Below are 12,112 nucleotides of genomic sequence, written 5' to 3'. Positions count from 1 at the left end.
CGACACTTTCCTGCTCACAGGGTTAAATCCGTGCGGGCAAACCAAAGCAGCTTGTCACAAACACTGTCGCAATTCTGAGAGGCGATAGGCATGCACATCTTTCCATCACGAGACACCTCCACGCAGCAAATACTGTGGGTGCTTTGGAAAAAGTGAAATGTATAAACAGCTACAACTCAACTTTATAAACTGAGGCAATAATGGCTTCACTGCCACCCAAGCCAGAAAGGACAAAAATCTCCACCACAAAAACGACTCCTGTGTGCTCGAGCTTTGTCACAACAGGTAAAACAGGTTTACATGCCGATCCGCACAGAACCCGCGGACAGTTTCCATCGGCCCTTCAGGTCGGCGCCAACCTGCAGGCGTGAAGACACCGCAAGTATCGGAGGTTATGTTGATGCTTCCCGACACAGTGAGGAGCAAAAAATGCTGAACGCTAAAAAATGATTTTCAGATGCTCCAAATATGGGCTGATTTACATTTTTAAAATCTTGAATTTATTCAGAAGTTCTGTAGGAATGTAACTTTCCAATTCTGTGCAGGAGCATCCCACTCAGGCCACTAGGCCTACGCTGTAACAGACAGGTTGTCCTCCATTTTGAGCTCACACAGGAAGCAGCTAGAAAGCCTCCCTGCTCAGACGGCAGAACGATGAGATTCTCCAGGAAAATGGATGCCGGTTAAGTAAAGACGGACACAGAACACCTTGAAAGCCAGGAGGCGGGTGACGCTTGAGCAACAGAATGAGTGGTCACAGCCTCACACTGCGGGATTAGTATAAAGCAAATCAGTTAATTACTTTATTACATTTTAGTGCTTCCTTAAAATAAATATGGGAACATAATATCAAACGTACAGTGAGAAATCAAGCACACTCGTGAAAAGCACGGGAGCAGGGCCCACTCATGACTCTTGAATACTCAGCACGTGAGCGCGCCTTCCACCACCTACGGACAGAACACAGGCGGCTAACGGGCTAACACGACATACACAAAACGGCCACAAACTACGCGTGTTCTTCTCCAAGGACTGAGGAACTGCAGCAAGACCTGCAAGGTGAGACCTGCAAGGTGAGACCTACAAGGTGAGACCTGCACGGTGAGACCTACGGCGGGTCTAGCGTTTTGTGCCACTTCTTCTCCTCCTGGGCACAGAGTTCACTTACCTGTGTCTGGCTAACATTATCTAACAGTTACACTGGTCTAACTTTTCTCTCTATTGATCTGTAGTTTCTTCTGCAGTTTCAGACAGATTCAAGTAACACTTCCAAGAAAATATGTGCAAAGCTAACAGAAGTGACTTCAGAATCTTCTGCCAGTTGGACAGCAGAGCAGCTGGCCGAGTCCCACAGAGGCACTGCGGAGCCCCAGGCGCCCTGACACGGGCACAGGAGCAACACGCCCAGGACGGGTTGGAGTGCGGTCGGCTCCAGACGGCGTCTGCTGTGGAAAGGCATCAGCAACCGAACGCCCAACACAAAAGAATCCAAAGTCATTCCACTTACTCGGAGCTCTGAAATAACTGCAAAGAACCACTTTAATTGTTTTTAAATACGCGACCAAACACAAGTATCCTTCTGTCCTTCCAGAATCAGGAACCAGGACAGGACAGAGGAGGCTGGTTACAGTCATGACATAATAAAAACACTAAAAGAGCCGCCATCGGAAGTGCATCATCTGTTACGGAACATGCTCCGAGTGAGAAACACTCTATCCAAATCTGTCTGTCCTAAAGTTAACAAACCATTACAGCACTGTCCACAGTGTCACCCGTGACGGCTCGTTTGTCCGCCTTGCCTGCTTCCGTCAGGCAAGCACCAGCTCCTAGTACCTTTTCGCTCATGATTGCGGGTCAGAAACCATCGCCTCTACATTTGTAAACGTTATTTAGCAGAAGACAGACCACAGATTTCAGTGCTTTAGTGAACTGGTCTTTTCAGTAAACTTTTTCTGAGCAGCAAAAAACAAGGATCTTTTCAGAAATCTTAGAATTGGATATAAATGTTGGCAGTAGACACAATCAATAAATATCATACAATTTCTCAAATGAAAAGGTTTCCCCCATATGAATCCCTTTTCTAGAGACGTTCAAACACCCTGACCCAAGATCAGTTCTCAGCACTGGGACCTCACTAGACGGTGGCCTGCCAACATGACGGGTGTCAGGCGACGTGCAAAAGGGTGAGGTGAGGCAGGAAAAGCGAATCACACCATCTTTAATCGATACTGGAGAAGAACTTCAAGTAGGAGACTGTCCACACCTCCATCTCCTGCCTCTCGCACGCCGTCCTGTGGGAGCCGGTGGCGGCAGGGCGGTGCCGGCAGAGCCCGCGTCGACACTGGCGTGCACCCTTCCGTCTCACTGCACCCACGTCCGTCGTGTGTGCGAGGAGCTGAGAGACGGGCGTCCCGTCATGGTCTAGATGCCTCTATGAAAAGGGTTTATGACCTTGCACACTTCGTACCCAAGGGGATGAACATAATAAATATCGATGCTGTCGGCACCACCCTCTGGACGCCGGCCAGCCGGTGTCATTTGCGAGTCTGCATCTTCTTTGGCACTGCAGGCCGCTTGGGCTGCCACAAGTGGTTGTGGATTGTGAGGGCGTCCACGCTGACAGACATGGTTTTGGCTGGAATCAGGTTAAACTGTTTTCGGTCTGAGCTGTACTTGTAAAGCTTGTCAATCATTTTCTTGGTGACACTCTTGGGCCCCGTGCCCGTTAACTTGTAGATCTCTTCGGTGTCAGGGTAGTAGCAGTACAGCGCCCGGAACTGGCAGCCTGCGTCACGGAACAGAATGATGTAGTGGTTGGCGTCACACTTTTCTAACTCCTGTATGGAGGGAGCAAGGGAAAAGAAAAGAATAAAACTTCCGAAGATTCACGCCAGCGGTCCCAACAGCCCACAGCACCTCCACAGGCGCTATCAGAAGGGTCAACGGCAAGGGGGCTGTCCACGCAGAAGGAAAACGGACACACCAATTACAGTCTTCCTTTTGTAAAAAAGTACAGTTTATCCATTTGGTGTCCCACTCTGTGCCACTGAGACTGTGCTTACGAAGGCCAGGCATGCAAGGCCGTGTGAGAATCATGCAAAGGTGCTTCACATTGCCAGTCATGAGGAAATGCAGCTCTAAACCACAATGACATGCCACTCCCAGTACCCACCCAGTGACCAGAATCCAAAAAGATAATGTGTACAACTACTGAATGGAAAACTAACTTGCTCTGTAAACTTTTACCTAATGCACAATAAAAAAAAAATAATGCACAATAAAAGATAAGAAGAAGTGCTGACAAGGACGGGGAGAAACTGAACCCTCGTACACTGCTAGTAGGAATATAAAATGGTGCAGCCACTTGGAAAAGGTTAACCAAGTCAAACTGTTAAACAGTCACCACTGAGCCAGCAATTCCACTCCTAGGTATATACTCGAGAGAAATGAAAACACACGTCCACACGTAACCTTGTCTACGAATAAACACGGCAGCATTATTCCCAGTAGCCAAAACGCGGTAACAACGCAAGCGTCCATCACCAGAGGAGCGGATAAACAGAACGTGGTCTGTCCACGCACTGGAGCATCATTCAGCCGTAAACAGGAAGGAAGCACTGACACACGCTACGACATGGACGGACCTGGAAACACGACAGTGTGTGAGAGAAGCCAGCACAAGAGGACTGACACCCCGTGATGCCGTCTATCTCAAATGTCCAGAACAGGCAAACCACAGAGGCAGAAAGTAGATAGTGAACGGCTGCTGCTGGCAGTGGGGAGATGGCGAGCAACGGGTGTGGGGTTTCTTTCTGGAGTGCTGAGAATATTTCAGAACCAGACAGTGGTGATGGCTGTGCACCCCTGGGAATCTGTCTTCTGAAGACCACGGATGTATATACACTTAAAATACCTGAGTTGTAGGGGATGTGAATTACACCTCAATAACACTGCTACTGAAGGACTGAAGCAGAGGACAAACTGCTGACGTGTTACAATGTTTGCTGTACTGTTATTCTGAACTTTTAAACATGTCTCAAAATGTTTTGATAATTTTTTTAAATTTATTTTGTTGTTGAGACTATACATATCAGAATATACACCAATTCAACAATTTCTACATGTACAATTCAGTGACACTGATTACATTCTTCCCGGTGTACAACCATTCTTACTCTTTTTCCAAGTTATACCTCCACCATTAACATGAACTCGCTGCCCCCTAAGCTCTCCCATCTAATCTTTTGAGTTGCTGTTGTCACTTTAATCCCATATAGACAGACTTCAGGGGATATTTTTGGCTTAAGTTTTAAACCAAAGATTACCTCAAGGCATAGTTTCAGGGGTTCATCCAGCCTCTATGGCTCCAGAAGTCTGGAGTCCGTGAGAATTTTAAATTCTGTTCGGCATTTTCCCCCTTTTGATCAAGATTCTCCTATAGAATCTTTGATCAAAACGTTCAGTAATGGCAGCCAGGCACCACCCAGTTCTTCTGGTCTCATGACAAAGGAGCAGTTATTTATGAGGCAATTAGCCACCCATTCCATATCCTCTTTTTCCTGACTCTCCTTCTTCCTCTGTTACTCCAGGCAAATAGAGACCAATCGTCATGCCTTGGGTGGCCATTTGCAAGCTTTTAAGATCCCAGGCACTACGCAACGAACTAGGAGGAAGAACAGAAGCACTAAGCACGTTATTAGGCCATTTAACTCGGATGTCCCGTGAAACCATGACCTTAAACCTCCAAACCAAGGAACCAAATCCCACGAGGTTTTTGGTTATATAAGTAGCTCAGCAGCTACTCTTTTGTTATTGTAAATATATCTATCACACTTTTGCCAGTTCAGCTTTTTACAGGTGTACAACTTACATTCATCGGCTGTGCAATCTCACCCTTAATCAACATGATCTTTCCATCACCGTTACACCCCTTTCCCCCTTTCCCTGGTAACCACTAATGTGCTTTGGTCTCTTTACACCTGCCTGTTCTTGCCTTTTCATACAAGTGAGGTCATACGATATTTATCCTTCTGTGACTGACTTACTGCACTCAGCACAATGTCTTCAAGCTCCATCACACTGTAGCAGGTATTATGACTTTGTTTCTCCTACTGGCTGAGTAGTATCCCACTGTATGCATGTACCACATTTTGTTTATCCCTATTTGCTGATGGACATTTAGGCTGTTTCCACCTTTTGGCTATTGTGAACAGTGCTGCAATGGAACAATGGTGTAAAAGTTTCTTTTTGACTCTGTTTTTAAGTCTTTTGGGTATATACCTAGGAGTGGAATTGCTGGATCATACGGTAGTTCCATTTGTAGTTTTCTGAGGAACCACCACACTGTCTTCTACAACGGTTGTACTATTTTGCATTCCCACCAGCAATGGATAAAGGTTTCAGTTTCCCCACATCCTCACCAACATTTGTTATTTTCTCTTTTTTTTTTAATCTTAGCCATCCTAGTGGGAGTCAAATAGTATCTCACTGTGGTTTTGATTTGCATCTCTCTGATGGCTAATGATGTTGAGCAGCTTTCCATGTATTTGGTGACCTTTTGAATGTCCTGTCTGGTGAAACGTCTATTCAAATCCTTTGCCCGTTTTATGACTGGGTTGTCTTTTTGTTGTTGTCAAAGTTTTATATATATTTTGGTTATTAGATTTTTATTGAATATATGGTTTCTGAAAATATTCTCCCAGTCGGTAGCTTGTCTTTTCACTTTTTTAGTAAAGCTTTTGATGAACAAAAGTTTTTTATTATTTTTCAGCATGTATTTTTTTCTTTTTTTGTGGTGAAAATATACATAGCCAAAGATAAAAAGTTTTTAATTTCTATGAGATCCCATTTATTTATTTTGTCTTTTGCTTTATATGCTTTTGATATTAGATAATTCGTTGCTAAAATGTTTTGATAATTTTTAAAAATAGGTCTTCATCCTTCAAAATATTCTCAAAATGTGGTCCTAGGGCTCGTGAGACCCTTTCACAGGGTCTTTCCCCAGTCATGCTAAAATCGGATGTGACGACTGACTCTCTTCCCTCATGAGTGGGCAGTGGAGTTTTCCAGAAGCTACACGACGTGTGATATTGCCAGAGACTGAATGCAGACGAGATAAGTATCTAGATGTCTTCTATAAAACCAGGAATGAGAGAGCTTTGTAAAAACAGAAAACAATGTCCTTCTTCTCAGAAAACATATCTGTCATAAATACACGCTGCCGTGGTTAACATAAGTGGGTTTATTATTTTAAATAAACTAATAAGTATTTTAAAACAGTAGGTGAAAAAACAATCTAAAACTGTATATACAATACTAATTTCAATTAGGTATCTGTGTTTAAGTATGAGCAGACATCAGACGCCAATAAATAAGAAAAGTGGAAACTGCAGTTGCAGTGGGTTATGGGTGGATTGTTTCACCTGAGTTTGTTTACTCCGTGCTCCCTGTCTTCAGCCACCAAGTGAATCAGCTACCAGATCAATACCATTTTTCTCCACTTGGTTTTTCAATTTAACCCAAGTTTCCTGCTCCCTACCCCATCCCGAGGGATCTGTGCCCCTGGCCCCTAACCACCTTTACTTTCCCCAGCTCCCCACTCAGTCCTCCACCCTGGACACACCAGTCAGCTCACCGTGCCCGGAAGGTCCCACCTCTGGACCCCTCGCTCTGCGTCTCCAGCAGAAGGGCTGCCCTCAAGTCTCTGTCTCAGTCCTACCGTTTTGTCAAACGTCTGCTCTTCCTCGAAGCCGTCCGACTCCTCCAGCCCCTAGCAACTCTGTGGCCCATGACCTAGCGGCATGGTGCAGCCCCTTATTCTTGCTGAGAAGAAGGCCCAGCCCTACCTGGTGGCAGAGGACTTCAATCACATAAAGAGAAACCTCACGTGCACACAACCGGGGACGCTGTCCTGTAAAAGAACCCTTAATTTACAGACATCTTTCATTCTACATAATACTTGGTGAAGAAGTGACACTTGCCTCTAATATTGAGTTCTTGTGCGGCTCGTTCACTTTCCCCGCCAGGCAGCAATGCGATATCGCATTGTGGATTATCGGCTTGTTTGACTTGCTGCTGGGCTCCTTGAAGAGCTTGGGACCTGCGAAGAGCAGACCGAGGGAACAGAGTGGGCATTCTCAGACAGGCACACACAGAGAGCCGGTAGGTCCCGAGACCCGGCAGCAGGAGGCTGAAGTCGGGATATTTGTGATGATTTAAAAATGGAAAGCAGAGAAGTATTACAGTAACAGCTACTTCAAATTGATCAGAAGGAATTCTGAGTGATAAATCTTAAACTTAAGGGGCCAAAGTGATCAGCAATTTATCCCCTCTCTAATTTCAGTTTCTTTAACGTAAAAAACGGCGAACCCAAGAAATGATAAACTTTAAAAGCCTAAGGCTTGGAAGTGCCCTGGATATACTGCTGCCAACTCCCACCCCTTATGCCCAACACTGCACACCTGTACCCAGGTAAGGATGCCCCTCCTGCCCCCTACCCCCTTTGCCAGGTGAGGACGCCCCTCCTGCCCTCACCCCGTGCCCCCCACCCCCTGTGCCCAGGTGAGGATGCCCCTCCTGCCCCTCAGCTGCAGGAACAACAGGGAGGGACGAAGCCAGGGCAGGAGGAGCTGGGCTGTCTGGGGGAGTTCAGAACTGTCTGATAGTCTACCATATTAAAGAAAGCATTCATTGTAGCTAAACAGCACATCTGTTTCTACCACCACAGAGTTAAAAACAGTTCTCCCCGTCACGAACTAAAACACCCTGTTGTCGTTGTATGAACGTTAAATCTGTTTGTAAGAACAGACTAATTTTTTGTTGTTGCTGTTGAGAATATACACAGCAAAATGTACCAATTCAACGGTTCTATGTGTACAATTTAGTGATGCTGATTTTATTCTTTGAGTTGCACAGACTAAAATATTTATTAAAAATTACCTTTCAGGTCTAAACTGAGAATGGCTATTTTAAAGATCGAGGGACAGGCCCACAGTCACTCTGCACAGGCCGAGGGCCGTACCTGTGTACTCAGCCACCGAGGCCAGGGAGGATGCCGCAGATGCCGTCTCCCAGTCCCGGTCTGTGCTCCTGCTCGGGTTCCGGCTCAGTGTGGGCAGGGCTTCCAGGGACTCCACTCTGTGACAAAGCAGGGACGGGGATGAGGAGGGCCAAGCAGCAGCCCACACTTCCCTTACCGACAGCCAGCAGCTGTCTTGTGGGCTGCAATGCTGTTTCTTCAGTCACACGGAAGTACAGGCGTAAGCGCTGATGGGCCCAGGCCTGTGGTGACAGCGGAGGGGCCCATGAGCCCTGCCCTCCCCGGAGACAGTGATGGACTCTGGGCCAATGGCAAAGCTCAAACCCCCCCGGCCCTCAGTGTGGAAGGAGCCGCAGTCTACTGGCTCAAGCAGTCGAAGATGGACTTCGGGCCTGTCTGTACTGCTGCCGAACAAGGGGTGACCCCCCACAGAAAGGAGGGCCCCGTGGGTCAAAGATCCTCAGCTCCCTGGCAGGCCCTGAGCCACACAGGTGACGGGGGCGGGCAGACAGAGCCCCCCGCTGCTGCTCACAGCAGGGAGACAGAGTGCAGCTTCATTAAGGGAACAAAATCAGCTCTTCAGAGGAAGGTAAGAGAACCCAGGCTCTAGAAGGCATCCTCCACAAAGCCCAGAAGACACGTGAAAAGGCAAGGAAACGCAATCATGGCCAACAGAGCGAGCCATGCTCACACATGCTTGTGCACATACAAGGAGCAGACACGTGGGGAGAGGCATGCTCTGCGCCGGCCCAGAGCACCGGCCAGCACGTGGAGGGCTGGGGCAGACTGGCCACCTGTGGGGTAAAGCCAGGAACCCGAGTTCAGTGATATTCACACAGACCCCACACACCTCCTCACAAGTCACCTCTCACTACGAGGGGAACACTAACCACGGTGAGAAGGCGTGGCAGTGCCACCTGAACCAGGGGTCCAGGCACGTGCTGGATCGGGCAACACTGCTAGCACACACTCCCGGGACCACCAGGCAGATACACAGAGCCTGAGGCGAACCACGGAGCCCAGACTGAGGGGCCAACACCCCACACACGTCAAGGTCGAGAAAAGACGGAGAAGGGCTACAGAACGTTCCAGATTAAAGGCGACTAAAGCTACGTGACCACCAAATGCAGCGTGATCCTGAACGGGACCCGTGACCGGAGAAGCCACTTACAGCTGACACGACGGGGCAACCGACGAAGACCAGACAGAGCGTGAGAGCCACGTGGGGCCGCAGGACCAAGGCCTGCTCGTAGGGACACACGCAAACACGTCTAAGGACACAGGGCTCCTACGTGATTCAAACCAGTGTGTGCTCGTGGGGGCAGGGGAGAGAGTGAGAGAGTGCGGGGGCTGGTGAGGGCGTCCGGGAGTGCCTGGTAAAAGGCCGCAATCCTCCTGCGACAGTGAAATCGCAGCAAAAGGGGAAGCTACACTGCCACCTCCTGCAGAGAACCTGTCCCAGACCCCGGGGTGTTCCCTAGCCGCTCACCGCTGGGAAGGCGTGCCCCCTGAGTGGACGCTCTCCGGCTCTGTGGTCGCTGCAGACGCCAAGGACAGGCTGGATCCAGACTGCGCACGGCTCAAATTGTCAGCTGCCGAAACAAGGAACAGATGGGGACCATGAGCAGTTTTCCCAACGTGCGCACCTGCCCCAGACATGTCCACACAGAGCGCCATGGCCCCACCTGCAGCAGGGGGAAGCAGGGCCAGACAGCCCTCACCAGCACCCACTGTGCTGCAGCTGCACCTCCGCCCGTGGGGCTGCACTGAATCCGGCCTGGGACCCACCTGGCGACGGGTGCACCTCGCCATGGAGCGCCGGAGCGCCTGGTCTCTACTTTCTTATCTGTTGAATGGGGCAGCACCCCGCCCTCGTTCCTCCCAGCATCCCTGAGAAACTTGAGCACGGCACAGCCGTGCACACCCGGCACACAGGCTACGGTGCGAGGGCGGCTTACGCGTCGAGGAGCACTTGGTGCCCGAGTCGCTGCACGACTCCTCCCGGTGGACTGACTTGGGCCGAGGCTTTTTCGGCTTTGACTTTAGTTTCCCAAGGCCCTGCTCTTCTAAAATCTGCTGCTGCTTCCTGCGCAAGTACTCCTGCTTAATGAGCTCACGCCGGGCCTTCTCCTCCTCTTTTCGTATCCGATCCTCTTCCGCTTTACGCCTGAAAAAAAGACACGCTCCAGGTAACGCTGGACAAAGGGGTGTGGTCAGTCAGGCCGTCTCCTCCACATGAGGCGCCGCCTCACGGTGCCAGAGAGTGACCACTGGGTACAGGGGCGCGTCGCTGGGACGGGGTGGAGGTCTCCTACAGCCAGGCGCGGCACTTGGAGGCCGGGCGTGGGCCGAGCTGTCCGTGCTGTCCACCACGGCACCGCCTCCCGCGCCCATCACAGGCTCGGCAGTGAATGGGCGACGCATGCACACGCCTCACTGGTGGCTGTGGAAACGAAGGACAAAGGATAGGCGCTGCGAGCACCAGGCTTGGCACACGCTGGACACGCAACAGTGCCGCGTGGTGGAGAGTACACGAGGGGGACAGCAGACCGGAGGGACGGGGACCTGGCCGAGACACCGCTGGCTGGCTGGCTGAGGTGCCTGCTTTGGGCCCACTCCCCGGCGCCGACCTGCCCTCACCCCGGTCACGCCCTCATCCTCCCCCACCGCCCAGCGGAGGGGCCCAGGCTGGTGCAGAGGCGGTGCCAGTGGGGCAGGCGCTTACCGGGCTTCATCTCTCTTGAGCTCCACCTCAGCCTCGAGCTGCTGCTTCCGCACACGGGCCTCCTCAGCCTTGCGCTGCTGCTTCAGAAGGAAAGCTGCCCGCTTCTTGGCTAGCTCATCTTCTGCCTTCTGCTCATCCTGCAGAACGCAGAGCGCAACGTCACAGGACAGCCCTTCACGGCCCAGCAAAGACCAGCCCCACTCTGCAGACTTCAACACCCACTCTGCACACTTCAGCACACCCTCAGAAAACGTTGATGCATGCCCAAAGTCGTCTGCTCTTCTATTGAACAAACAGGAGAGAAACTGTGCCATTCAAAATGCAGCCAGAGTCTGTCGCCTTTCCAAATGCCTCATACCCAATTCGTTTGCCTTAAAAACTACCCACAGATCTCTGCAATATGAGCTAATGGCCCACGCTGACTATCGAGTGGGTTACTGTTTAAATGTGTGAACTGCAAATAAAGCACGTATCTCTTCTAAGATAAACCTAACACTTCTGTATTATGCCGTCCACTTCATACTGCCGGGAAGAAAAGTAGACACTATTCAAACAAAGAAGTCCCAATTCACTTCTCTCTTCTTGTCTAAGAAAAAGTTACAAGCAAAGCCCAGATAGAGGTGAACAAAATGTCTCTAAAGTTCCACCCTCTATCATAGGCCAGGTCGGAGACTATGGCCCACGGGCCAATCCCGCCCCCATCTGGTTTTGTACAGCCTGTGAGCTGAGAATGGTTTTTCCAGTTTTAAATGGTTAGAAAACTATCCAAAAAACAAATCTCATGACACATAAAACTACATGGAATTCAGCACCCACAAATAAAGACCTACTGGCACACAGCCATGCCCATTCTGTCTGGCCACAGCAGTGTCCGGCTGAGCTGCATGGCTGTGGCAGAGGCCGCGTGGCCCACAGAGGTAAACACGCCTACTCTCTGGCCCTGCTCTGCCAAGCCCTGCTCTGAATGCATGTCCTCGGTAAGCCCTCACAGCTAGGACAGGGACCAGCGTGGGAGCCCAGGCCATCGGGGTGGAACCTTGAAGAACCCAACGCCCCACAATTAGGGACAGGGACCAGCATGGGAGCCCAGGTCATCGGGGCAGTACCTTGAGAAAGAACCCAACCTCCCACAGCTAGGGACAGGGACCAAGCATGAGAGCCCAGGCCATCGGGGTGGAACCTTGAAGGAGAACCCAACCCCCCACAACTAGGGACAAGGACCAGCAAGGGAGCCCAGGACATCGGGGCGGTTCCCTGAAGATGAACCCGACCTCCCACAGCTAGGGACAGGGACCAGCGTGGGAGACCAGGACATCGGGGCGGTTCCCTGAAGATGAACCCGACCTCCC

General features: G+C 50.3%; 1 protein-coding gene across 2 annotated transcripts in view; it reads right to left on the bottom strand.

Moving 5' to 3' along the window:
- Positions 1 to 1,031: 1,031 nt before the first annotated feature.
- The window catches only part of CAMSAP1 (calmodulin regulated spectrin associated protein 1), a 47,438-nt gene continuing 36,357 nt past the window's right edge, over positions 1,032 to 12,112 (bottom strand). For both annotated transcript variants that reach the window (XM_004388653.2, XM_023742630.1), the window contains exons 11-16: positions 10,764 to 10,900; positions 9,997 to 10,205; positions 9,528 to 9,630; positions 8,021 to 8,136; positions 6,981 to 7,099; positions 1,032 to 2,837 (exon numbers count right to left, since the gene is read on the bottom strand). In XM_004388653.2, the coding sequence (XP_004388710.1) occupies positions 2,535 to 2,837; positions 6,981 to 7,099; positions 8,021 to 8,136; positions 9,528 to 9,630; positions 9,997 to 10,205; positions 10,764 to 10,900 (987 nt within the window). In that variant the 3' untranslated portion in view covers positions 1,032 to 2,534. The remainder of the gene's footprint in view (positions 2,838 to 6,980; positions 7,100 to 8,020; positions 8,137 to 9,527; positions 9,631 to 9,996; positions 10,206 to 10,763; positions 10,901 to 12,112) is intronic.

This window comes from Trichechus manatus, unplaced genomic scaffold (genome assembly GCF_000243295.1).
Source record: "Trichechus manatus latirostris isolate Lorelei unplaced genomic scaffold, TriManLat1.0 scaffold00214, whole genome shotgun sequence".
In the NCBI taxonomy this organism is placed as follows: domain Eukaryota; kingdom Metazoa; phylum Chordata; class Mammalia; order Sirenia; family Trichechidae; genus Trichechus; species Trichechus manatus.
The sequence above is the reverse complement of the archived record's forward strand: the minus strand, read 5'-3'. Positions and strand labels throughout refer to the sequence as shown.